Source organism: Tubulanus polymorphus, chromosome 5 (assembly GCF_964204645.1).
Source record: "Tubulanus polymorphus chromosome 5, tnTubPoly1.2, whole genome shotgun sequence".
In the NCBI taxonomy this organism is placed as follows: Eukaryota; Metazoa; Nemertea; class Palaeonemertea; order Tubulaniformes; family Tubulanidae; genus Tubulanus; species Tubulanus polymorphus.
In genome coordinates this window covers 1,265,100-1,288,525 of record NC_134029.1, presented here as the reverse complement: position 1 = coordinate 1,288,525, position 23,426 = coordinate 1,265,100, and the positions used below count along the sequence as shown (strand labels likewise).

The 23,426-nt window shown below is 37.8% G+C and overlaps 6 protein-coding genes across 8 annotated transcripts; 3 read left to right on the top strand and 3 right to left on the bottom strand.

Annotated features, from left to right (window-relative positions):
• Nucleotides 1-113: 113 nt before the first annotated feature.
• Nucleotides 114-2,409, top strand: LOC141905691 (N(4)-(Beta-N-acetylglucosaminyl)-L-asparaginase-like). The gene is made up of 8 exons (XM_074794666.1): nucleotides 114-248; nucleotides 400-556; nucleotides 726-838; nucleotides 1,220-1,332; nucleotides 1,414-1,604; nucleotides 1,905-2,012; nucleotides 2,087-2,220; nucleotides 2,304-2,409. The coding sequence occupies exons 1-8, from the start codon at nucleotides 119-121 to the stop codon at nucleotides 2,396-2,398; spliced, it is 1,041 nt and encodes a 346-aa protein (XP_074650767.1). The 5' UTR covers nucleotides 114-118; the 3' UTR covers nucleotides 2,399-2,409.
• A 1,303-nt stretch (nucleotides 2,410-3,712) lies between these two features.
• LOC141905920 (transcription initiation factor TFIID subunit 7-like) lies at nucleotides 3,713-7,974 on the top strand. The gene is made up of 10 exons (XM_074795025.1): nucleotides 3,713-3,992; nucleotides 4,300-4,431; nucleotides 4,589-4,669; nucleotides 4,822-4,927; nucleotides 5,538-5,596; nucleotides 5,757-5,937; nucleotides 6,759-6,923; nucleotides 7,007-7,116; nucleotides 7,194-7,253; nucleotides 7,519-7,974. Exons 1-10 carry the CDS (start codon nucleotides 3,726-3,728, stop codon nucleotides 7,552-7,554), a joined length of 1,197 nt encoding a protein of 398 aa, XP_074651126.1. The 5' UTR covers nucleotides 3,713-3,725; the 3' UTR covers nucleotides 7,555-7,974.
• A 297-nt stretch (nucleotides 7,975-8,271) lies between these two features.
• Nucleotides 8,272-13,486, bottom strand: LOC141905916 (beta-1,4-galactosyltransferase galt-1-like). Of its 3 annotated transcripts, none has more exons than XM_074795020.1 (3): nucleotides 13,353-13,486; nucleotides 11,601-11,835; nucleotides 8,272-10,684 (listed from the first exon to the last, which is right to left on the bottom strand). In XM_074795020.1, the coding sequence occupies exon 3, from the start codon at nucleotides 10,661-10,663 to the stop codon at nucleotides 9,299-9,301; it is 1,365 nt and encodes a 454-aa protein (XP_074651121.1). In that variant the 5' UTR covers nucleotides 10,664-10,684; nucleotides 11,601-11,835; nucleotides 13,353-13,486; the 3' UTR covers nucleotides 8,272-9,298. The 3 variants fall into 3 exon arrangements, with proteins under 3 accessions (XP_074651121.1, XP_074651120.1, XP_074651122.1); XM_074795019.1 differs by having other exon boundaries at nucleotides 11,601-11,838; nucleotides 13,419-13,473; XM_074795021.1 differs by having other exon boundaries at nucleotides 13,419-13,440.
• Nucleotides 12,933-18,594, top strand: LOC141905915 (proton channel OtopLc-like). The gene is made up of 5 exons (XM_074795018.1): nucleotides 12,933-13,062; nucleotides 15,135-15,399; nucleotides 15,859-16,022; nucleotides 16,350-16,485; nucleotides 16,908-18,594. Exons 1-5 carry the CDS (start codon nucleotides 12,943-12,945, stop codon nucleotides 17,849-17,851), a joined length of 1,629 nt encoding a protein of 542 aa, XP_074651119.1. The 5' UTR covers nucleotides 12,933-12,942; the 3' UTR covers nucleotides 17,852-18,594.
• A 1,873-nt stretch (nucleotides 18,595-20,467) lies between these two features.
• Nucleotides 20,468-21,610, bottom strand: LOC141905297 (ganglioside GM2 activator-like). The gene is made up of 4 exons (XM_074794129.1): nucleotides 21,538-21,610; nucleotides 21,157-21,349; nucleotides 20,685-20,832; nucleotides 20,468-20,594 (listed from the first exon to the last, which is right to left on the bottom strand). Exons 1-4 carry the CDS (start codon nucleotides 21,608-21,610, stop codon nucleotides 20,514-20,516), a joined length of 495 nt encoding a protein of 164 aa, XP_074650230.1. The 3' UTR covers nucleotides 20,468-20,513.
• Nucleotides 21,611-22,061: 451 nt separating this feature from the next.
• LOC141906126 (uncharacterized) lies at nucleotides 22,062-23,426 on the bottom strand. The gene is made up of 4 exons (XM_074795335.1): nucleotides 23,295-23,426; nucleotides 22,654-22,867; nucleotides 22,373-22,478; nucleotides 22,062-22,285 (listed from the first exon to the last, which is right to left on the bottom strand). The coding sequence occupies exons 1-4, from the start codon at nucleotides 23,371-23,373 to the stop codon at nucleotides 22,205-22,207; spliced, it is 480 nt and encodes a 159-aa protein (XP_074651436.1). The 5' UTR covers nucleotides 23,374-23,426; the 3' UTR covers nucleotides 22,062-22,204.

Sequence of the window (23,426 nt, the reverse complement as noted above, 5' to 3'; positions counted from 1 at the left end):
TTGTAATAACCATAGATTATCATGTATTTATTTTAGCTCTAAAGTGTATTATCTTGATGAATGCTCTCTCACATTTAGACAATAGACAACATGTTTTGACGCAACACGTGTAAACAATATGGCGGCGCCCAATGATTTTCGAATTTTGATTTTATTGGTCATATTCTCGACTTCACTGAGTTCTGAAACTTCCCACAGATTACCTCTAGTGATAAATACGTGGGCATTTACTAACTCGACTCAAGCCGGTTCGTATGAAATAAGAAAACCATAGTCTTTCTTTCACTAATCGGTTGTTTTTCCAAACCCGGAAGTATAATTGTATAAGTTCGATCAATGCAATTAAATGAAGCTGTATTGTTGTTTATAACGAAACGAAAATGACGATGATTGTTTCAGCTTGGAATAACGTGATATCATCGTCTGGTAATTACCTGGATGCGGTAGAGATCGGTTGTTCGGTATGTGAGATTTTACAGTGCGATGGATCAGTAGGGTTCGGTGGTAGTCCCGACGAACGCGGAGAAACAACGCTAGATGCTGTAATCATGGATGGGTGGGTTGTTTCATCAATTATCATCTGAAGTTACTTTTCTAATGATAGAATTACATGAACAAAGAATCCGCAAATTTAGAAGCAGAGGACCCAAAATATGAAAATTTTGACACTAGAATTTGTAGAAATGGTTAATTTTTTGCTTAATGATTTTGAATGTTTTTTGTAGTGAAACTCATGATGTCGGAGGAGTTGGAGATCTGAGAAGAATAAAACAAGCAATATCCGTAGCTCGTTCCGTGATGAAACACACTAAACATACTTTACTTGTTGGCGAATCAGGTACGTACGGTATCATGTTAGTCCTCATCAACTGGACTGACTATCGGAATACATCATAGTCTCAATGTGCAGCTCATTTTATCAGCACACTTTCAGAAACTGATCGTCCACATTTCACACTGAAGTGGATTGGTTGGAGCTGCAGATTGATACCTGTTTTCATTTCATTCAGTATCAAATTATGCATCCAGGGACCAGTTGCTCTGAGATGATCGGCAGATGAATGCGAAAGTAACGATGAACTATCAATTTTAATTATGTTGACTATCAACTGGTTAACTCTGAGCAACTGGGCCTTATACTGTAACTAAACAGTCGGGTTTGAAATTGAGTCTTATCAATTTGTGACTGAGACTGAATCGTTTTTATTAATCTTTTTAGCGACACAATTCTCAATCTCATTAGGCTTTAAAGAAACTGATTTACGCACTGCTGAATCTATTTCCTTATGGAAAAAATGGAAGTCTTCAAATTGCCAACCGAATTTCTGGCATGTGAGTTTCATCCGATAACTGAAATCATAGAATTGAAATTCATTTAATCAATAATGAATACAATGTTGATTTATATTGTAGAATGTGAGGCCGGATCCTTTGAAGTCATGTGGTCCGTACTCTCCTAGTACAGCACAATTCGAACAATCACTTCGTTATAATAAACACACCGATGAACGTCACCACGATACAATAGGAATGATTGTTATAGATGATAAACAGAGAATAGCAGGCGGTACTTCAACTAACGGTGCTATTCATAAAATACCCGGGTATGTTTCATTTTATTGTTGCACAAATTTACCCGATCTAACAGTAATGTAAGGAATTGTAGACAGTACGACTTTTCTCAACAGTGGCTCTTAAGTTAAAAACTTGCCGATACTTATTCTATTGCAAGGTGATATTTATTTGTACATGCGGTAGACTGTGGTGCTTGCATCTGATTTGATTTTGTTGCTGGGTGCTGGAGTAAGAAGATTTCAAACATTTTGTCAGGAGATAATCCGATAGCAGTCAGCTCGGTGGCAAGCGGCGTCTACTGTGTTTAATTGTTGTATCGATGTTTGTAGTCGTGTTGGTGATTCACCGATTGCTGGTGCAGGGGTGTATGTGGATTCTGATGCTGGAGGAGCTGCAGCTACTGGTGATGGAGATCTCATGATGCGTTTTCTTCCCAGGTATTTTTGTAGCGCCAGTATTTATGAATCTCGTAAAGTCCTTGATTTGATGGATGAATTTCTGTCGTTTTCAGTTTCAGGGCTGTTGAATATCTAAAGCAAGGATACACTCCAAGTGAAGCTGGGCGAATGGCAATTCTTCCTATTATTAAAAAGTATCCATCATTTAGTGGTGCTTTAATTGTTACTGATATAAATGGAAACTTCGGTAATTTCATTAGAAGACATTGAGAATCGTATCATGATTTTCTCAATTCAATGCGTGATAAAAATGTTTCATTGATATTTTAGGTGCTGCCTGTCATGGTTTTGATGGTCATTTTCCATTCTCTGTAAGAAATCCTGAAAACAAAGCTGTCAAAGTTTTTCAAGTGCAATGTTCTTGAATACATTCCAAATAATAATCTTTTCTACTATTATTATACTATTGATTAGAAATAAACTTCTCTTTAAGTGTTTAAATTTCTATTTTGTTTTTGATAATAGTCTATCAATTATTTTGGTTCAATTCGGCCAATCAAAGTTCCATTCGATTTCAACGGAAACTCGGTGTCAACCCCGCCAGTAAGTCAGTAACCTGTCTGTGGTTTAGTTTCACGATCGGATATTTTCACAAACCACAGTCAGGAATGGGAAGGTCATTTTTGTATGAAATCTTCGTCAGCCAATTTGACTGACGAGTAATTTGCCTGGCATTTCATTGTCTCTTAAGATATCTGTCTAATTTTTGTTGTAATCGACGCACAACAGATTCGTAGTTTGTCTGATACCTATAACACCTCACCTGACGATCTTAATCCATGTGCAAATCGGCCGTAAAGTGAGAGTAAATTTCCGTCCAGTCAACAGCTGCCATTTTGAAAATTACTGGAGGTGCTGGCACCTGTGGACTGAGGCCAGGACAACAGCACAAACTAACGAAGCGAAACGACGAAATTTAAAAAAATGAAGAAATCAACACTTATACACATTTTTCTTTTACCAGAAATTTATTGTTTCATTATTCGTTATGGAAAACACGAAGATTTGAAATACAAGTTGGAAAACCATCAAAAATAAAAATTGTCGTTTCGTCTTGGAAGTTTTATATAAATCCTTGTAGGTCCCCTTGTCTTATCATGCCACATGTGCAATACAGAGAAATGGCGGCCAATGGCGAAATTTGTGGAGAAATTAATTAATTTCTCAAAATAATGTTGATTAATCACTCGAAACATACATAAAATTGGATTATTTCGAAAGGTACCTGTGTTAGTTTGTGAATTAAGCCATTAATTGTAGACTGAAGTGAATAGAAAGTATATTTTTGAAGTGTTACTTTTTTCAACCGTGTTTTGGTCCTTGTCATCCCTAACGTTGGTATAAGCCCATCCGATTATAAAAAGCTTACCACCAACGATTAGGTAACTAACTACCCCGCCTGCAACTCGTGATTGCCGGCGTCACAGATTGGGCAACGAGGTCTTGAAAGTCGCGATCCTAAGTCGTCAGTAGCATCTGGATAGTCGATTATAACCAGTTGGGACCCAGCATCCTCCTGTCCGCAAGTGATTTTCAAATCGATGCCGAATCCTCATTTTATTCATGTACCAAATCCGCATTTTAGTTATGAAGCCAAATCCGCACTTTAGGGTTTGTTACTAGATTTGTCGAAATGTCATCTCAACATTGACCAAAAATAACCAAACAAATACAAATAAATGAATATTGAAAATGTCTGGAAATAAAGGCATGAAATTCCCGTTATTTATAAAAAAGAAAATTCCGTTCAAGAGTAAAAACCAAGGATCGAAAAAGAAAGGAGGAGGAGTATTCGGGGGTAAGAGTCGAGGAGGTAAAAGGGAAGGAGGTGGTACAGTTGGTCGACCTCCCGGTAAACTCTCATCCGCTCATCATCAGATCGGAGCTGGACCCTCTCAGGTTCAGAGGAAAGATGACGCATTCGATTTAGAACAACAATTCATTTTACGGATGCCGATTGTAAGTATCAAATACTGACTGACAGTTTATTCATCTGTGAACATTTCTCATCTCTCCATCTGTCCGCATTCAGCATTTACACCACGTACATACATTATTGTAAATTGTGTCATCTCAGTAATTTGGAGGTCCCAACAAGATAGATACTTTTTTCTGGGGGATCTTGATCCTGGGACCTGATCCCTGATGATTGATAGATAGCATCACGAGATTGCACAGGATTTTGTGCTGTAGGAGTCTTCAAATCCGTGTCCAGTGAGGAATATTGTTATGTTGATGGATCGATAAATGTTTTCTATATTCACAGGGTCCGGCTTTAGCTTTGAAACACGATATACAAAGTGGTTCGATGAATTTAAAAGATAAATTAACGATAGAAGTACCGCTTGATAAAAGAGTTGGACGCGTTCGTTATGGGGGACAATATCTGAAAGCTACTGTAAGTACCGCTACTCGCATCCTCACTCGCCACAGGTTGAGTCATCCTCGCTTGCCACAGGTTGAATCATCCTCGCTTGCCACAGACTGAATCATCCTCGCTTGCCACAGAGGGTCTCAATTAGAAGTTATTTGTACTTTTCTAACTTTCTTTTTAGTTGCACGATCTTCCCTGTATTACTGAATGTCTAAAAACCACGGATAAAAAAACATTTTATAAAACTGCTGATATTTGCCAGGTAAATATTGAAATCACTGATATATTCAGGACCTAGATCCACAGAATTTTCTGGGTTGAAATTTGACTAATGAACCGATTTAAAACCTCGGATGATTCCTGAACTGTGAAACTGGATCAAGTGTTTAATGTACGTGTGTGTTTGTGTTTTAGATGTTATTGTGTAAAGAAGATGCTGATACAAGTGACAGCGCTGATGAAGAAACTCAATCGAAAAAAGACAAAGATAAAGATAGAAAATTTCGCTATCCTCACGGACGTCAGTATTAGGCCTATAGAACACCACGCACACCGTGTACCTGCACAGTAGTACACGGTGTACCTGCGCAGTAGTACACCGTGTACCTACCGGTTACACAGAAGTACACTGTGTACCTACCGGGTACACAGTAGTACACCGTGTACCTGCACAGTAGTACACCGTGTACCTACTGGGTACACAGTAGTACACCGTGTACCTACTGGGTACACAGTAGTACACCGTGTACCTGCACAGTAGTACACCGTGTACCTGCACAGTAGTACACCGTGTACCTGCACAGTTGTACACCGTGTACCTACCGGGTACACAGTAGTACACCGTGTACCTGCACAGTAGTACACCGTGTACCTGCACAGTAGTACACCGTGTACCTACCGGGTACACAGTAGTACACCGTGTACCTGCACAGTAGTACACCGTGTACCTGCACAGTAGTACACCGTGTACCTGCACAGTTGTATACCGTGTACCTGCACAGTAGTACACCGTGTACCTGCACAGTAGTACACCTTATACCTGCACAGTAGTACACCATGTACCTGCACAGTAGTACACCGTGTACCTGCACAGTACGCTCTCTGTATTAAACATACTGTTATTATTTCAGTTACTCCACCCCTAAAAAACGTCAGAAAAAAACGATTCAGAAAAACTCTACAGAAAAATGTAAGTTTTAATGGGATTTTCATGTGGTAATTTACTTATGATGTTTATTTGAATGATGTCAGTTTGCCTGGATACCGTAATGATGTGTCCCTTCAGTTTATTTGGGTAATAATGCCACCCTCCTCTCTATCGCAGTATTTTCACTGATTATTGTTTCTAGTACACAGAACAGCCGGATATTGAGAAGGAAGTGAAGCGTTTATTCCGCGCTGATAACGAAGCTATTGATGTTAAATGGGAAATAATTTATGACGATGATTCGGCTCCCGGTGAAAGATTAAAAGGAGAAACAACGAATGAACCGAGTGTAATATCTCACGCTGACAGCAGCACTAACCTCGGTAAAATATACTAATCACTGCTTCAATAGACTCTGCTCCAATCAGATCTTATCAGCTCGACCAACAAAACATGAAGTTCTCAAGCCGGACTTATTTTTTCCTACTGTATCATCCAACTCAGATATAACTCTCAAGTCAAAAGATCTGACTTGAGCAGAGTCTACTGTACCATCCAACTCAGATATAACTCTCAAGTCAAAAGATCAGACTTGAGCGGAGTCTACTGTACCATCCAACTCAGATATAACCCTCAAGTCAAAAGATCAGACTTGAGCGGAGTCTTCTGTGTCATCAAACTTAGATATTACTCTCAAGTCAAAAGATCAGACTTGAGCGGAGTCTACTGTATCATCAAACTCAGATATCACTCTCAAGTCAAAAGATCAGACTTGAGCGGAGTCTACTGTATCATCAAACTCAGATATCACTCTCAAGTCAAAAGATCAGACTTGAGCGGAGTCTACTGTATCATCAAACTCAGATATCACTCTCAAGTCAAAAGATCAGACTTGAGCGGAGTCTACTGTACCATCCAACTCAGATATCACTCTCAAGTCAAAAGATCAGACTTGAGCGGAGTCTACTGTATCATCAAACTCAGATATCACTCTCAAGTCAAAAGATCAGACTTGAGCGGAGTCTACTGTACCATCCAACTCAGATATCACTCTCAAGTCAAAAGATCAGACTTGAGCGGAGTCTACTGTACGATCAAACTCAGATATCACTCTCAAGTCAAAAGATCCGAATTGAGTTCTAGGGATCTTAACTCCTTTGGTTCATTCTCGAGTTTTATTATTAATGTCCATTTGTTTCCATAGCTGAGCATATATTCGGTGAAGTGAGCAGTAGTGAAGAGGAAGATGATGATAAAGATGTGAATATTATGGATAGTGAAGATGATGAAGAAGGAGGAGGGGCTGTAAGAGATGAAACCGTTCCACAAACTGACGACCTCGATGTATCACAAATGTCGGTCGATAACAGTAAGAATCATAAACACGAATCTGAAATTCTTAATCCGTAAGAAATGATTTTAAAACAGATTTATTTCTTTGTTTTTCCGTAGCTGAGTTGGAGATGAAATTGTCAGAATTGGGTCAACAGCTTCAAGAATTAAAAGAACAGCGCCAGAAACAAGAGGCAGAAATCTCAGCCATTGATAATCTGGCTTTACGGGTAATAATAGAATTCGCTGAATCTCATTTAGAAATTCAATCGTCGGAAATTTATTGAATGTTGTGTTTGTGTTTCAGCAAAGATTCCAAGACGTTCTGGATGAATTGATTCATGAAGAACAAGAAAAGCAGAAAGAGGTAAATATTCGCTACAATGTTGAGGTCAAACTCGCTTTAGTTCTCATTTTGATAAGTTTCTGGAATCCCAATTTGGATTTATAATTCAATTTGCTAGTTGTAAGTCGTAATTTGGATGAGTTGTCAAAAAAATGATTCGCACACCTACGACGAATTAAGCAATGAATTCGCTGTTCTTTTTTACCTGTTTTTCTACAATAAATTTTAAAGTTATGAATGGTATCTTTCTAAATGTAGTACGTATAATGAATTGTTTTATTTTCAGTATGAATTATTGGCGGCCATGTTGAATCAGGTGTGAGCTGTGTTATAATCACCGGTGGATTGTGTGATTATTATTGATGCAGATATTACGTGTATTCTGATCTGAGCTATTGATGTTCTAATTTGTATGGAAGACACCGCGCTGTACTCGACTTATTGAATATCTCTGTATGAGATAATTGATTCTATGAACAGTGTCGCTCTTTACACATATAATACATAAGACTGATATAGCAGAAAATGCGTTGTGTTGAATACAAGTATCGTGAAACCCGCTGCTCAAGTCATCGTTATTGGGACGATCATTTTGTTGATGATTTGAATTCAAATAAAGACATTACACTTTATGAAATGAGTTTGAAATACAGATTCCGGGCCGAAAATGACTCCAGTTATGTGAAAAATTATCTGACGAAAACTGAAATGAGTTCTACTGTAGGTTGTATTAATCTTCTTTCATCCTGTATTTTTGGAAAAATGTTTGAATAAGAAAATATAAAATACTGAATGTACATCTTAAAATCGTTGTTGTTGTATCTCGGGCTTGACTCATTTTCAACAGGTTCGGACTTGATGACATAATATTGAAAAGAATTATTTCGTTACGAATGAGACGAGTAGTACTAATTTGACGCACGAGCTTTCGCTACTAAATGTATACAGGTAGTAGCTTCATCAGGTGAATGAACCGCCATAAATGTAAAAATCAATTCGCTTTTACGAACATCAAACACAAACGATAAAACTTGATAAATGAATTTATTGGTTTCATACAGAACACTACAAGTTATTGAAACTGATTTCACGTCTTCCAAACGAAATAAACCTATTGAGAAATGTAAGTGGTGTGAATCGTACAGACACGCTACACTAATGACTGGTAGACTCGAGTATTTATCTCAGTATTTCAAAATTCAAACCTAAAGTTGATGATTTTAACAGTTTCGACTAAACTTATGATCGTTTCTCTTGTGAAAAATATCAGTCAAAACGGAATAAATTCCGAGACTGCGAATGCAAGTGACGTAGAATCCCCTTCGAGCAAACACAATCATTTATGCATAAAATAATCATTCATTTATTCATGTTCATATTTTTTAGGGTTTTTGAATATTGTGCATAGATACGTTTATCGATTGAGTGATTACGCATGTACAGGGTGTGTGAAATTGTGAAACTAAAAGCGGCTCCAGGCCAAAAGATGAAATCTCAATTTACGCTTCGTTCAGCGCCTTTTATCTTATTAAAACACACAATATCGCACGAAGTGTGTGGTATATAATGTATAATATATAATCGTACAAAGCGAGTGCAGCACCGAATATTATTGAACTTCCTATGATATCAGAGAAGATAATGAGACCATGCATAACTATGGAATGTTTGAAAACCCCACCCGTATAGAAATGATTAGCGAAAACAAATAACTATTCATATATACGGATTATGCTTTTATCAATTATCGAAACCCTCAGATTAATTGTAGCTTAGTTACTTATTCCGCTTTCCTCTACTGAAATCAAAGACATTTCTGAAAATGAACTCGTAAAAATGATTCGAATTTGAGATCATTAATTCAACCAAGGGAGTGTCTCCGCACACAAAACGTATCAACCAAGGGAGCGTCTCAAAAAAGTCAGTCAACCGCCTATCTACCGTGGACATCGTGATCAAGCTAACAGATTCGGCAGCTATTGAAAAGAACTGATTACAAATTTTTCCGGTTTTTAAAATGACCCGGCCGATCAGGAAAACCAAGGCATTATTTTTCTTAATCCTCATTACGTGTCCCAATGTTTCAGATTTTCTTTAATCGACGCTATCAGTTCCTCCTTATATTCGAACATATACATGTATTTTTTCGCGCTTATCAACGACTCGTCGCCTAACCACCATTTCGCCTCCTCTTCGTCGATGTAGTGGAAACTAACGACTAAATCACGACTTAACGTTTTATCGGTAAAACCCGGTATTGTTTCGATACTTTTATCAACAGTTACGAGATTTACTTTATCCGGACGAAGAATACATCTGGAGTGAGACGGGTAGGAGAACTTGCTCTGCAAGACGAGGGTATGTGACAGCACCATAGGACACACGTCCTCGGATTCGAAAGTCAACTTTTCTATACCCGTTTCGTCTTTACACCGCCACCTGTCGGCTGGGTCTTTAACTAACATATACAAGTCATCGACTCGATACGAAGCGACGTGTTTGTTAGTGGGTTCTAAATACGCCATCATCGACGGCCAATCGGAGTGTTTCAGCGGAACTAGAAACTCGTCAACGTCCGTATACACGACGTATTTCACTTTATTCTTCAATCGATAAAGACAGTCGTTTAGGAACACAGTTTGACCGTGTCGGTGAAACTTATCATGCGCGTCTAACGGAAGATGCCAGTCGACGATATCGAGAATTCCACTTTTCAGATAATGCTGTAAAGCGAGCACGATCTGGTCGGTTTTTCTCCACGCCTGGTCGTACAAAAGTATCAAATCGGCGCCTAAAATTCTGTTCAGTTCCATCACTTCTAAAATCTGACCGACGCTTTCGAATCCTTCGGGTGGTAAAATACACAGCCCGAAATCTTTCAATTTTACGTCGGTTCGAGCCTCTGTTTCGGTGACCTTGACCCAAGCTAGGTTATCCTTTTCACGACAATCGTTCAAATCTTTTATTATAGTTATCGATACCGGATCCATTCCTCTCGCGAATGGACATTTCAGAGAAACCGGGAAGAAGGCCCAGCCCCGATTTTCAGAATCTATTTCCTGCATTTTTAGGCGTTGTCTTTTCGTCGGGCAAAACTTTCCGTTTTGCCTATAGTTAACTACGCAATAATACGGGGACAGATCGTCGAATTTATTCGAAATCAATCCGAAAGCTCTGATATACGGGTCATTCGTGCGCGCGTCGACTGAAAATGCCGAAAATACCAACAACTCATCGTTGAACATGTATTTCCATTGTGTCGGGTAGGATTCGGGATCTTTGATTAGTTTGACAGTTTTTCCGCCCGGGTTTCGTCGGCTAGACGAGCGCCGCAACAGTAAAATAATCACCATACACAGTATTCCCAATAGCGCGAAACATCGGATATATTTGCGCGATCCTCTTCCTCGCAATAAAATATCGCACAACATCGCGCATTCCTGTTATCAATTCTGGAAAATAAAACGAGAATTCAATAGAATTTGTTTCATTAACCAAATACAGTCAATATGTGTCTTCTTAATACGTAGTTGAGTCAACGTAACGGACGGTGGTCTTAAAAAAACCCCACAATTAAGATGCACCTACGAGTATATTTTCGCTTAGCGTTTCGACTCAACTCAATGAGACATTTCGAAAACCTGTTTCAGTATTGTAAAAAAGCTCATAGCATCGATTTGGAAACAACGTCACTCGTTTCTCTTCCTGATTGAAGGTTTTTAATATTCAGATAACGGACAGACACAATAGTCTTGTCTCGTTGCTCTTCAATGAGACATTTCGAAAACCTGTTTCAGTTTTGTAAAGCGATCATAGCATCGGTGGAAACAACGCCACTCGTTTCTCTTCCTAGCTAAAGGTTTTTGATATTCAGATAGTGGACAGACACATTAAAGTGTAGTTTAATACAAGTCAAACACGTGAAAGAAATTCTCCCAATGAAACAAAGCAAAAGAATTGAATGACAAAATATACACGTATAAACAAGTAAGCCACGTATGAAATTGCACTGATAGATAGACACACAGCTTATCGTCTCGTTGCGTTACTGTTGGTAGAGGCTTAATATCAGTTAAAAACAAACTACTAGAATTGAATCGGAAAATATACACGCAAGAAAGCTACTTTACTTTATGTGTCTGATCCTGTATATAGGCTACTAGGGACTTTTCAGCGCAAGATTACCTTAAAGTATAAGCGTAGTCCAATGGCAAATATGTCTCTTCCAAAAAAAATGCATAAGCCAAATATGAATTCCCTAGTATGGTAGACTCGAGATACCTACCTATACAGTGTGGTTATCGAAAAGAACACATATTTCTACGCGTAGAAATATAACGGGAAAATGTAAATGATGTTTATACTTACACGATTCATGCATACGAAAACAACTTATAGAAAAACGAATAGGTTCCCTGTCAGTAACTGATTGTATATGCATCAGCATTTATTCAGGAAGCATTGCTGCAGAACGGCGCTGTTACATTATATTCCCACGCTTCTCTTTGTTACCATGGATACATCGACCGTTTGATTTTCTCATTGCTGCATCTTCGTCTAAATTTGGCAGCTCCAGATGAGTCATCGTCATCAACGGCAATATCTGCTGGAACGGAGGAAACAGGATGATGATAGTGATCATTTAATAAATGTTAATTAATTTCAAGTGCTATCATAGCGGTCGGTAGGGGAGCTCAAGGAAATAAATGAATCAGTTTATTTTTGTTGCAATATAAATTCCGTGGTGTTCTGGGAACAAAAGAAAACGAAATTAGGAATTATTTTTACCGTCCTGTTCCAGTTGTACCGAGGATACCGGATGACCTTAAGTCACAGTTCACCCCCAAACTTCAAATAAGAGCCCCTGTCCAGATTGATAGTTACCATAGACGTACAGAATTAAGGTCATAGGTCGAGAGATTACACAATATCAGTGTAAAATGAACATACGATAGAAATCCCGCAATAATTCAGCCTAAAGTTCTGAATTAACAGCAGTGTATACCGATATATATTTGAACAACGTTTTGGCTAAAGTCTAATTAGTATCATCAACGAATATGGAAATAATTCACTAATCACAAATATCTTTTGAAAAGTTCGCTGAATTCGAATCGTTTCATGAGTGAATTTAAAATGGCGATGGTCCCATTATAATCTTATGTGACCACAGTCTGTGAGATCATGTTCAGGTCGAGACGACAAACGAACCTTACACAGACCGCTCATGCGCGATCTATAGATTGACCAAATAGGTCAGTTTTTGATCTTTCTGGTGAAAACCAGATTGTGGCATGTACGTCAAAAGGTCACGTTCTTGTCACGTGATAGTGGCTCAGCGGACTGGTCAAGCGCACGATAATCTTAAAATGAAACGGCGGATAAGATTGTATCTAGTTATTTTTCCTAGGAGACAATTAGGTCAAAGTTATATTACTGAAATTTCCCTAAATGCTATGATATAAGAAGGCGGCGCGTCTTATCGGACATGAGACAAAAGATCAAATCATCTGTGATAAAAACAATTCAAAACGCCCAGTCCTTGAAAATGTCTAAGAATAATTTTCAAAAATGAAAACTCTTATAAGTCAACGGGGACACAAATATCGCTGATACCATTATCACAATGTCCGGGTCAAATAAATTCATATCAGATGATTACAGGTGATCACACGACCTGTGATAAAACGATCGTTAGCGATCGTCAACTATGGCGACTACACAAACTTTTACTGTTTTATATTTCATTTTTATTTGTATATTGGGAATAGTATTTTCAATAGCGGATACGTTCATTCGAGCCTATTTCAAAGATCATTACTATATTCCGGTAAGATTAAAAGAAACCTGTCTACGATACAATTAGTGTTAAATATGATCAGATGGTGCCATTTTGGTTCCGTTGATCGGTAGGACCCAGTCCCGGTGCTGTCGGTTAGGATTTGACTAGATTTAGAACATTAACAATGAACTAATTTCATCTATAGGGAACTTATTTGATAACCAGAGGAAGCGGGTCTTGTAATGAACTTCAAGTCAAACCTAACCGACAGACTGTGGAACTGGATTCTGTTAGAGTAAGAGTCCTAGATAACCAATATATACCAATAATCAACATACCTCGTTAATTAATAGAAACAGCTTTCAAACACGATCTATCAACTATCTACATGTTTATATATCTACCTGGTTTGATATTAAGCCCATATACAATCATTTAGTAGAATGTATCATTTAGAACATCGAAATTGTCATGTCACAAAAACACAGAATTCCAGTCTGGTTTAAAGGCTGTTATATAGAATTCTTTTCAAATGTTCCTTTCACCATACAGACCTATGTTCACATGCTAAAATAAATCACGAATATAGAGTTAGAACTGGTTTGCACAGAGACAAAGTTAACAATGGCTTGAATTTGCTAATGTTGTGTGCTTCGTGTGGAATATGTTTATTTCTAAAGCCTTAATTGTTTTTCTACTTTATTGGCTTCTTTTCTGTTTAAAGATTATAATGGACCTTGTTTCGACGGTTCTCGCTTATAGCTTCACGGTTAACGCGTTGTAGACGAACTAATTTGACTCTATATTCTAACTTAATCGAGTCAACCATTCTGTATCACCATTATTTTTAACCATGGATTAGAAAAATGATTCATGTTTCAACCAACCATTTTAGAAATCTAAATCAATATTGCTCTGGCGTGGTTAGATTTATGAAATTGCTGCACACAGGGAACTAAATTAATGAAGAAAAAACCAGTTTATTTCATTAAGACAATCCATAATAATATTCAGACAATAATTCTATCTCGTTCTTTGTACCCTAATCGATGTTTCTGAGCTCAGGAGAAGAAAACTTCGTGCCACCAGAAATAATGAACTCTACTCATATGCAGTTTGGCAGACCTTATCTCAGTTATATCGCCCTCATGTCTGTGGAGAACAAGTCCGATGGATACCGTACAATATCACTATGTACTCTACCAATCATATTCCTTATGAGCGCCTTCGGAAATGTAGCCGTTTTCCTGATAATGATAAGTCGTAGATTCCGCAGTTTATCTTACGCTAACTATCTGATAGCTTTATCGCTCAGTGATTTGACTTTTTGCATCAATTTTACACTGATGCCTGTTTTACAGTTTGTTCTCTTGCGCGTCAACACTGGTCCTATATTCATCATGAATTCACTGATCAGTTGTCAAATCTATGAATTTATAATGTCATTTATGGGCTCTACCAGTTCGTGGTTAATAGTAGCGATATCTCTAGAACGTGCGGCAGTTGTTCTCTTCCCGTTCACATCTCGTTTGATATGTACACCGAGATTCGCCCGTTGTGTCATCGTTTCAATTTCTGCACTGAATACGTTAGTTATATGCGTTCTACCGACGATTAAGATATATTTCTCGTTCCCAATATTCGGTTGTTATTATGAACTTTTCAACCAATTCGTGTTCAATATGGCAATCGTTGTCCACGTTTATTTCCTGCCTCTGGTTTTGATTTTCACCTCAAATTCTGCTATAATAATTCAGTTATTCAGAGGTTTAAAAATGCTTTCGTCCGATAAGAAAACTACGAAATCCAAACGTACAACAATAATGCTTGTAACAGTTTCACTCGCATTTGCAATATGCACACTCCCGACGTCAGTCAGCGCTTTCATACCACTCACCGGGGAGCTGAACGAATTCTATTTAGATATTTTCACACAGTTGCACGTTTGTAACTACGCCATTAATTTTTACATATATCTTTTACTGGGAAAAGAAATTCGAACATATTTCATTGGAAAAATCTGTCGCAAGCGTTAGAAATTATAGTAAAATACAAATACATATTATTGAATGTTTTTGATGTTGTAAAGGTTTGAATAAGTGTTTTGTTTCTCTGTCTAGGGTATAGTATTTAGGGTGTATATGGGACTTGTAGCACTTATAGCGATGTTGTACCTTCACCTAGACATATACAGACGTGCAAGTCACAGACGCGACCCCATCTCACAACCCAATTCACAATTCCAACTAACTACGATATCCAGAGCTGACAGCAAACCGGACGGAGACCAACCAACCGAACAAGATGAGCGGCACGCATTCTACCCGGAAGTCGCGTATGGATATCAGCACGTGATAAGCTTGTATCCTAAATGCGGCCTGGTCGGTACGTATTGCAAAGCAACGCCGCGGACAATGGATCGGAAAAGATGTCTGAATCCTAAAATAAAAAAAGAAATCGTCGGCGAAATGCGAATTAAGGCTGTCATCAGAATCCATGTCCAATAAAAGTATACAACTATAGTGCCCTTTCAAATAAAATACAGCTCGTTCAATTGAATATCTATGATTCCCCAAATATGCACAGAATACGAAAATAATATTGAAGAAAACCCAGATATAACATTCATATAGTTCTGTGTGTAATAAATCATATGATAATGTGAACATGTTACAGGTTTTGTCCGAATTTGAATTAGGGGTGTGACCTTCAGAATTATTTTACTGTCTAAAGAAAAATATTCTTAGGTCGGTGTGCATTTGACTCCAAAACTAAAGTTTTGTGATGTTAAATGAAGCCGGTATTCTATTGTTTTGGTCACAGATTATCGTACATTATTTTCAGCATTTAACATTGTCGGTATGATAATGTTCGGATTTCGATTGGTTTCGCCGTTTGAACAGTTGAAACAGAACTGGACGTGGAAAGACATCATCGATACAATAAACAACTTCGTTACGATTCTCATTATTCTCCTGCAGTCGTTTCAAGTATTCAAATACAGCAATGTAAGTGGCATAACTTTTACAGGCTTGCAGAGTGAGATTCAAGTCTAGGTTCTTGAATTCCGGAGGGCCTCCTCCTGTTTTTTTGTTGTTTGCCTTTTATTAAAATAATGCATGTAACGCTAGATATATTTCCCCAATGCTCAGATGCTCAAATGCTCAGATTCTGAAAAATAAACTTTGAAGTTCAAATACAAGCAAAATTCATATATGCATAGATCAGCGAATTGACGAACCTCCGCGATCTGGCGGTCTGTATAAAGCGTGATTTGAATATTATTAGATCAGTGTTTTTGTCCCTATAAATGGTGTTGATGATTTACATTACAGATATATGTGAATAGACGAGTGAAGCTAGTCAGATTCGCTTTGATACATCTGATTGCGTATAACGTAACTCTTTGGTGCTCAATCACAACTCATGAAACCCTGGAAGCGATGAGCAATGAAAACCACCACACTCGAAGTAAATATCATTAGTCTTCTGTTTGTATTCTATTTTATAGTATTTCACCTTGTTCAAAGATCCCTATAAATACAATCGATCACGTGGCCCATAAGATGAATGATGACAGATATGACCACCTTGTTGACGGTACTATGTTAGACGAATGAGCCTGGGTCACTGATTGACTTTGATTAGCCATTTCGGACTATCAGCAGAGGATAAACAATAACGACGTATCTTCTATGAACACTACTGAATAACTAACTTTATTAATCAACTGTGCATGCATACATAAACTTTTAGTACAGTACATATACTCTAGGTGTCGTACTAATCTAGTGCGCCTACACAATTATAAGATCACATTCTAACACACCTTACCTAACTTCCGGTTCTACGAAACCTGATGATAAAGGTTAATGAATTATGAATTTTTTTAGTGATTTCAGGCCGACTTTTGAAGAATGATACAACAGAAGATGAATCCTTGTCGAACGGGGCGACTTTGGCTACAAACGCGTCGCCGTATCTGTACCCGTGCGTGGTCGAATACTGCATCATCTGCGCTGCTATTCAGTACAAAATGTTACTGAACGTATCGAAACCTCTTCCGGATAGCGACGATCAGATCGGAGAAAATCCTCAAAAACCGTACACTGATATATTCTGTCACCGCGCAAATCGAGGTTTGTTCCTAGGTCTCGTCGTATTGTCCATCACTGTTATAAGCATCGCTATGTTTTTCGTGTTTGAGAACTACAAAACATCAGACGGCACCGAGTATTACGTGTCGATGTTACTATTCCTTACGACTCAATTCTTCCTACTTTCCGTCAGCACAATCGCAGTATTCTGCGCTTTAAAAGCCACAAGTAAACTGAGTCACACGGGAACCTCACCAGATCTATTCGATGATACACTCTTACTGATAGGACAAGCCGGGTATTTCACCGGAGAGATATTCAACCTACTAGGAGCTATCGATATCGTCACGTTCCACTCAACAATCGACGGTCCACATTGCGCTTATTTGATGCTACCACTTTTTAAAATGTTACAAACTTTTTTACAAACGCATTTCATAATCTGTGCATTTGGTCGGTCGGCGATGAGCGATTCGGATCGCCACGAAAAACCAGGACGTTCGTTTATCACGTTTTTGCTGATCGCTAACGTGGCTTTATGGGCCGTACTGACGTTCGAGGTCAGAGAATCGACGGTCATGGCGTTGAACGTACAGCGCAATCAACATCGTATTTTTCCGTGGATGGTCGCCAGTTACATAACGCTTCCGATGGGGATTTTCTATCGGTTCCATTCGACTGTTTGTCTCGCTGAAATCTGGTATTCGCTATACGATTTAAGACGTAAACACGTCGAGTAATAATAAAGAAATGTTTTATTGTTTCGAGATCTATCAATAAAGAGCTATCGTTATACGGTAAATTCCGCCTAACACGAGGGACTAGCAAAATTGATTGGGTGAAGCGAGAGTCTAAGTTAAGGATAAGAAAGTACGTCAGGGAATCCGAAAACGATTTAATTTCTGTCCGAATTAGTCAAAAGTCCGAATTGTCCATGCCTGGGTGTACGTATTCGTGAAGTTGTAATTCGTTTCTTGTTTCTACATCTAAGTACGAATAGCTTTGAAATATTCGAAAAGAGCAAAATCATCGGTTGTGTAATGTTAAGGGTATGTCACTATGGGGCCACAGTGGAGGGAGGAGGAGGAGTGACTGAGGACTTTCTTAAGACGTTCGTCTTAAGACGTATTTCTTAAGACGCTTGTCTTAAGACGTTTGTCTTAAGTAAAATATCTTGAGGAAAATATCTTGAGAAAAATATCTTGAGGAAAAAATCTTAAGAAAAAAATCTCAAGAAAAATATCTTAAGACAAACGTCTAAAGACAAGCGTCTTAAGACATACGTCTTAAGACAAACGTCTTAAGAAAGTCGCAGAACAAGTTCGCAGTTTTCCCGAGAACATGACATTCTATCGCAGATTTCAGCAACATATGCAGATACTTATTTCTTTATGTGAAATTGACCACAAGAGCACACGTAAATTTAATTCAGATTCTATTCGAGCTCGCATTTTATTCAAAAATCGTTACTTAGTCCGTTAAAATAGTCCATTTGACATATTCGTGAATTGAATTAAATTGGTGTATTATAAAAATTGTGTTAGGTTTCAACGAATAATTCATTTCAATAAACGTTGACAACAGATAATAGAATATTAATTCAATGCGAACAGATTGATTCGCCAAGACCTTTCTCTATTCATTATTGGTTTGAATACAATCAGCGAGGAAGGATGGTCATGAATTCAACTGTATCAATGCACATAAGCAGCCGCGCCTACCACAGTTACACCATTCTATTGGGTTTGGCTTACAGAACGGGCAGCTACCGAGCATTCTCAATTGTCTTCTTGGCGATTCTATTTCTAATGGGGGCGTTCGGAAATATAGCCACTTTCCTGATAATGATAAGTCGCAGATTTCGTCGTTTATCTTACGCTAACTATCTAGTGGTTTTGTCATCGTGTGATTTTCTGTTTTGTTGCGATATGACGATAATGCCTATTTTACAGTTTGTATTCTATCACGTGGCGAGTGAACCGATATTTATGGTGAGATCACTGATCAGTTGTAGAACCTACGAATTTGCTATGTCCGTTGTCCAATTTAGCAGTTCGTGGTTGATAGTAGCGATATCTCTAGAACGAGCGGCAGTTGTTCTCTTCCCGTTCACATCTCGTTTGATATGTACACCGAAATTCGCCCGATGCGTCATCCTATTTATTCTAACCATGAACGTCCTAGTTGTAATTTATGTGTCCCCTGCACTGAATGTGGAATTCCTAGAAATGATCGGATGTTACTATAGTTTTACCATCCCACTGGAAATTATAATGGAAGCATTAACTATTTACATCTACCCGTTGCCTCTAGGTTTAATAGTGACATCGAATTCTATCTTGATATTCCAGTTATTCAGGAGTTCAGAATTAGTTTGCGATAAAAGAATGGCTAAAGCTAAACGTACGACAGTAATGCTTATAACTGTTTCAGTCGCGTTTGCCATGTTCACACTTCCGACGTCTATCGCCGCATTTCTGCCGATTCCCTTGAAACCAAAATACTATCTCTTTGAAATCTTCACCAATTTTGTAATGTGTAATTATGCAATAAATTTTTACATATATCTCCTGCTGGGACGAGAAATTCGTGATTATTTCTTTGCTAAAGTTTGTTGGATGTTGAACAGAAGACGGAATGTTTATCACGTGACCGAGAGTTCAGTGAAAACCGTCGAATAGAAATATAGACGCAGTACATTTACATAACAACTTCACTGATAGAATTAGATTCAATGAAATTCACGACGAATAGTAATCATTTAAACTAAGGTGAAAATGTGGGTTGTGTTTAATTAAAAGGGGAACCTGAAATTGTGGAATAGAAACATATTTACATTCAAATATATGGTCAAATAGTAACAACTTCACTGATAGAATTAGATTCAATAAAATTCACAAATGATAGAAATCATTTAAAAAAATCAAATTGGCGAAATACGCGTCGGGTAGAACCTAAAATTGTGGTCGTGGCAACCGACTAGAACTCCATTATAATCTTATGTGACCACAGTCTGTGAGATCATGTTCAGGTCGAGACGACAAACGAACCTTCCACTGACCGCTCATGCGCGATCTATAGATTGACCAAATAGGTCAGTTTTTGATCTTTCTGGTGCAAACCAGATTGTGGCATGTACGGAAAAAGGTGTCGTATTAAATATAGCGAATTATCTGCGAGGACTGTTCTGTACACGGAAATCTTAGGAAGAAACAGCGACTAGAATAACATCTAGTTTTTTTCCTAGGAGATAATTGACTCATTACGAGAACGTATTCTTTATCGAAAATATCAGTCCGCTGAGATATTCCTATGTTCGGGTCTCCATTCTAAACATCGAACGAATATTTCAGATATTTTAGAATTAATTTCACTTTTATTCCACATTCGTAAAATCGTGTATTATTTGATTGAAGTTTCAATTTCCACGCAACCGATTTCTCTTCCATTTTCTCGTAGCATCGCTTTTACTTTGATTGATCCCTGAAATATCAATGAATGAATATCTATATAATCTATCACAAATATATAGCTTTATTTCGTTTTAAGTATTTGTGTTATGTACATTCGTACCTTGGCTAATATCTTCAGTCCAGTGGGTATTTTTGGTAAATTGACAACTTCGTCGAAGTTGATCGTTCCGGGTGAAAATGGGCAACGACATTGTTTACCAGCCGGACACGAGATCAACTTCAATTTGTCGCATATATTCCGGTGAGTGCTGAAGATATGCGCGGTTTTATTACATACGGCTTGAGGCTGATTCGAGTCAAAACAGGAACATTTCTGAGACATCTTTAAGATAACGTCATACAGCCCTTTCTTTCAAGTGTACGTCGTCTTTATGTTTGTTTTTCTTGATATGTCAGAAATAATCCAAACTGTGAAACCAGTTCCACCGTTATGAGTTAGGCTTTGACGATAGAGTTAACAATTTGAAAATGAAATAATCTAACTCCATAAAAAATTAAAGTTAAATTCAACAATAGATCCGGCTTCAGATTTCGGTTCTTTTAACGGAGACATCATCTAAAATGTAACTTACCATGATCCTATACCTTTGACACAAGGAACCTTTATCCAGAAGAGGAATTTCTTCTTTAAATCCATCTTAACTTCAAGATTTCCATTGATAGGTCTGTTTATAGTAGCTGAACCACTTATACGCAGCTGACCGGGGAAATGAATTGACGAAGGCGACAAAGAAAGTTGATTCACTCGAATAGCCTGATTACTGCCTGCAATTCAACAGAAAAATGAACAAATTAACCCGGGGCCAGTAACAGAGACGTGGCTTGGATTTGAGACATGTGTTGTTCTATAGCTAATCTAACAACTAAAGAACCAGTTGGAGAATGCGCAACTCGGCCCTGGTGGTAATATTGCAGAAATATTGTGAATAGATAAAATAAAAATACGATCTTACCACAGTTTTTATATTTGAAAGCAGTTGAGCACGCGACCAACACGCTCAATAGTGCTATTGTGATTTTCAACATCTTTAATGATTCGATTTTTTATGATGACCGTGTTTTATACACCGAGTTTAGGATAAGATAACGATCTCACACGGGAGAATCAGCATCTGTTTTTATGCGATAGAACAGGTGCAAATTTATCGGTTTTTTTTTTCGTGGAAAAATCACGTTGATGAAATATTGTTTCATTCGGATGGAAATAAATACAATTTCGTGACCTTATTCCAAGTCGGAGACATCCGTTATTTCATGAGGATTTCCTCGATGTCGGCCCATCTCTCAGAGACCTCAGCCAAACTCTCTAACCGTCATTTGGATTAGTCGTCGCACTACAGAAGTCATCTCTATTTTCGAGTCTCAATTTGTATTTCCAATTTAATTTACTTAGTGTAAGTCGTCAAGTCCAACCGGGAGCCAAACACTTGCAGGTAAAATCGGGGTAAAATCTGACCCAATTATAATTTAATTTTTCAGTATTAGAACGAGTTTATTATTACTGCACAATTATTCATAATCAATCCAAATATTGAAAGTGATAGAAAATTTCTGAAATGTTTTTTGAACGAGGAGTGAGCGAGTTTTGGATCCGTGTGAGTAGAATCGGAAATTCATATTCTATCGTACATCAGCGCTTATTACAAAACACCCGACCTGCTGCGAATCGGAGAGTAGTTTGACCGTCAATTCATAAAATCCCTACAAAAATATTACAACATGATCAATGAATGCTCTAGTGACATTTTCAAAATCTGTTCTAGGCTTTATTCATAAGATCTGACTTACCCGGGCAAATAATCCCGAACTGCCGGCGATGACCGGTAAATCAAACTCTTTATCAATAACTATGCTACCAGTTTGGTTAAAGGAACCGTAGATATCTTCATAAAAACTAGAAATCACAAACAACATAAAACCATCTTATTTCATTTAATTCTTCAAAGAAAATCAGGCTTTATGCGCGTAGTTTGCTGGGCAGATGTATGTAGTTTTTTATGGTCGAAGAAGCGTTTGGAATTCATGCGATACGACCAGGCGATAACTTGTAAAATAACCAAAAATCTTACCAAGAGCCCGTGTTTTTGTAACACGAAATTGTGAGTATCTGACCTCCTTTATAATGTTTTCTCATAGTGACATCTGCGTCGATCGAGTCGAAAGGCTCATTCACCGAGAATGTCGCTGATATGTTGTAAGTTCCGGGTAATTCAATGAAGTCATCGGTTGAAATTTTCGAGGAATCGATTGAGAAATTTTCCAGTGACACGTTACGAGGTCCATCTAAGAATTACGCATAGATACATATTCAAGCTACATAGATACATTTTCTGATACTTGATCTCAATCCATTAACTCAGTGTATAGAAATAGCGTAAAAATCTTTAGAAACTAAAGGAGTATAATGATGCTTCGGCTCAATTCGATCAGCCGTTTTTAATACTAATGACATTTTGACTCAATTCTATGAGCCATGTTCCAACTCAATTGTTTGCGCCATTTTCAAAACAGTTTTTAGAATAGCTCATAAGACTGAGTCTAAACGTCACTACTCTCTTAGTTTTCAATAATTATGGGTGTTTTTCCTCAATTGAATTATGTAGTCACTTGTCTATTGAAACCAACAGACGCGTAAATACGTCTTTTAATTTCGTTGTCACGATATGTACGTGCTCATATATAAAACCTTGTAGAAATACTTATCACTTACTATCACAGTTCTTGAAACTGTACTTAGCCAACGTTTTACCCGAGAGAATGGCAAACACGAGAAATATAACTAGACGCATGTTTTCGATGTTAAATTCACTCGTCGCTTCTCAATCAAATATGAACATGAAAT

What these genes read in the sequence shown, in the direction of transcription:
- LOC141905691 (XM_074794666.1), top strand. Translation starts at nt 119, where the DNA reads ATGGCGGCGCCCAATGATTTTCGAATTTTGATTTTATTGGTCATATTC. An exon ending in TTTACTTGTTGGCGAATCAG is followed by an intron (nt 839 to 1,219) that starts GTACGTACGGTA and finishes TAATCTTTTTAG; the next exon opens with CGACACAATTCTCAATCTCA. An exon ending in ATGATGCGTTTTCTTCCCAG is followed by an intron (nt 2,013 to 2,086) that starts GTATTTTTGTAG and finishes TGTCGTTTTCAG; the next exon opens with TTTCAGGGCTGTTGAATATC.
- LOC141905920 (XM_074795025.1), top strand. Translation starts at nt 3,726, where the DNA reads ATGTCTGGAAATAAAGGCATGAAATTCCCGTTATTTATAAAAAAGAAA. An exon ending in GAAAAACTCTACAGAAAAAT is followed by an intron (nt 5,597 to 5,756) that starts GTAAGTTTTAAT and finishes TATTGTTTCTAG; the next exon opens with TACACAGAACAGCCGGATAT. An exon ending in ACAAATGTCGGTCGATAACA is followed by an intron (nt 6,924 to 7,006) that starts GTAAGAATCATA and finishes GTTTTTCCGTAG; the next exon opens with CTGAGTTGGAGATGAAATTG.
- LOC141905916 (XM_074795020.1), bottom strand. Translation starts at nt 10,663, where the DNA reads ATGTTGTGCGATATTTTATTGCGAGGAAGAGGATCGCGCAAATATATC.
- LOC141905915 (XM_074795018.1), top strand. Translation starts at nt 12,943, where the DNA reads ATGGCGACTACACAAACTTTTACTGTTTTATATTTCATTTTTATTTGT. An exon ending in AAGATCATTACTATATTCCG is followed by an intron (nt 13,063 to 15,134) that starts GTAAGATTAAAA and finishes TTCTCTGTCTAG; the next exon opens with GGTATAGTATTTAGGGTGTA. An exon ending in AAGTATTCAAATACAGCAAT is followed by an intron (nt 16,023 to 16,349) that starts GTAAGTGGCATA and finishes TTTACATTACAG; the next exon opens with ATATATGTGAATAGACGAGT.
- LOC141905297 (XM_074794129.1), bottom strand. Translation starts at nt 21,610, where the DNA reads ATGTTGAAAATCACAATAGCACTATTGAGCGTGTTGGTCGCGTGCTCA. An exon ending in TTTCAAATATAAAAACTGTG is followed by an intron (nt 21,350 to 21,537) that starts GTAAGATCGTAT and finishes GTTGAATTGCAG; the next exon opens with GCAGTAATCAGGCTATTCGA. An exon ending in GTCAAAGGTATAGGATCATG is followed by an intron (nt 20,833 to 21,156) that starts GTAAGTTACATT and finishes GCATATCTTCAG; the next exon opens with CACTCACCGGAATATATGCG.
- LOC141906126 (XM_074795335.1), bottom strand. Translation starts at nt 23,373, where the DNA reads ATGCGTCTAGTTATATTTCTCGTGTTTGCCATTCTCTCGGGTAAAACG. An exon ending in CAGTTTCAAGAACTGTGATA is followed by an intron (nt 22,868 to 23,294) that starts GTAAGTGATAAG and finishes CGTAATTCTTAG; the next exon opens with ATGGACCTCGTAACGTGTCA. An exon ending in TACAAAAACACGGGCTCTTG is followed by an intron (nt 22,479 to 22,653) that starts GTAAGATTTTTG and finishes TGTGATTTCTAG; the next exon opens with TTTTTATGAAGATATCTACG.